Raw genomic sequence first — 282 nt, 5'->3', positions numbered from 1 at the left:
GGCCGGCCCCATCCCTCTCTTCCTCACCTCAGCATCCTCTGTCACCCACTGTCCTGGGAGCACCATCCCTGGCATCACCCCAGGGACCCACTGGCCTCTGCCGCCTTGTGGGGGGGATTGAGAAAGCAGGTCCCAGGGGGGGAGATGGCTGCACTGACACTACCTGATGGGGCGCTGATCTGAGTAGTCCATCTCATAGCTCTGCATGGAGTCCATGTAGGAGTCGCAGGAGCTCTGCTGCTGGTGCCTCATGGGGTACTGGTGGACGGGGGGGGTGGGCTG

At 63.5% G+C, this 282-nt stretch overlaps 1 protein-coding gene across 1 annotated transcript in view; it reads right to left on the bottom strand.

Moving 5' to 3' along the window:
• The window catches only part of LOC104531401 (protein unc-13 homolog A), a gene marked incomplete at both ends in the record, with an annotated part of 13302 nt that overhangs the window by 10457 nt on the left and 2563 nt on the right, over positions 1-282 (bottom strand). The window contains one exon of the mRNA XM_029087065.1: positions 164-282. This exon is cut by the window's right edge and continues 83 nt beyond it. Coding sequence (XP_028942898.1) covers positions 164-282 — 119 coding nt within the window. The remainder of the gene's footprint in view (positions 1-163) is intronic.

The sequence above is a fragment of the Antrostomus carolinensis genome, unplaced genomic scaffold (assembly GCF_000700745.2).
Source record: "Antrostomus carolinensis isolate BGI_N321 unplaced genomic scaffold, ASM70074v2 scaffold44270, whole genome shotgun sequence".
In the NCBI taxonomy this organism is placed as follows: domain Eukaryota; kingdom Metazoa; phylum Chordata; class Aves; order Caprimulgiformes; family Caprimulgidae; genus Antrostomus; species Antrostomus carolinensis.
Note: the sequence above shows the minus strand (reverse complement) of the source record. Positions and strands in the feature narration are given on the sequence as shown.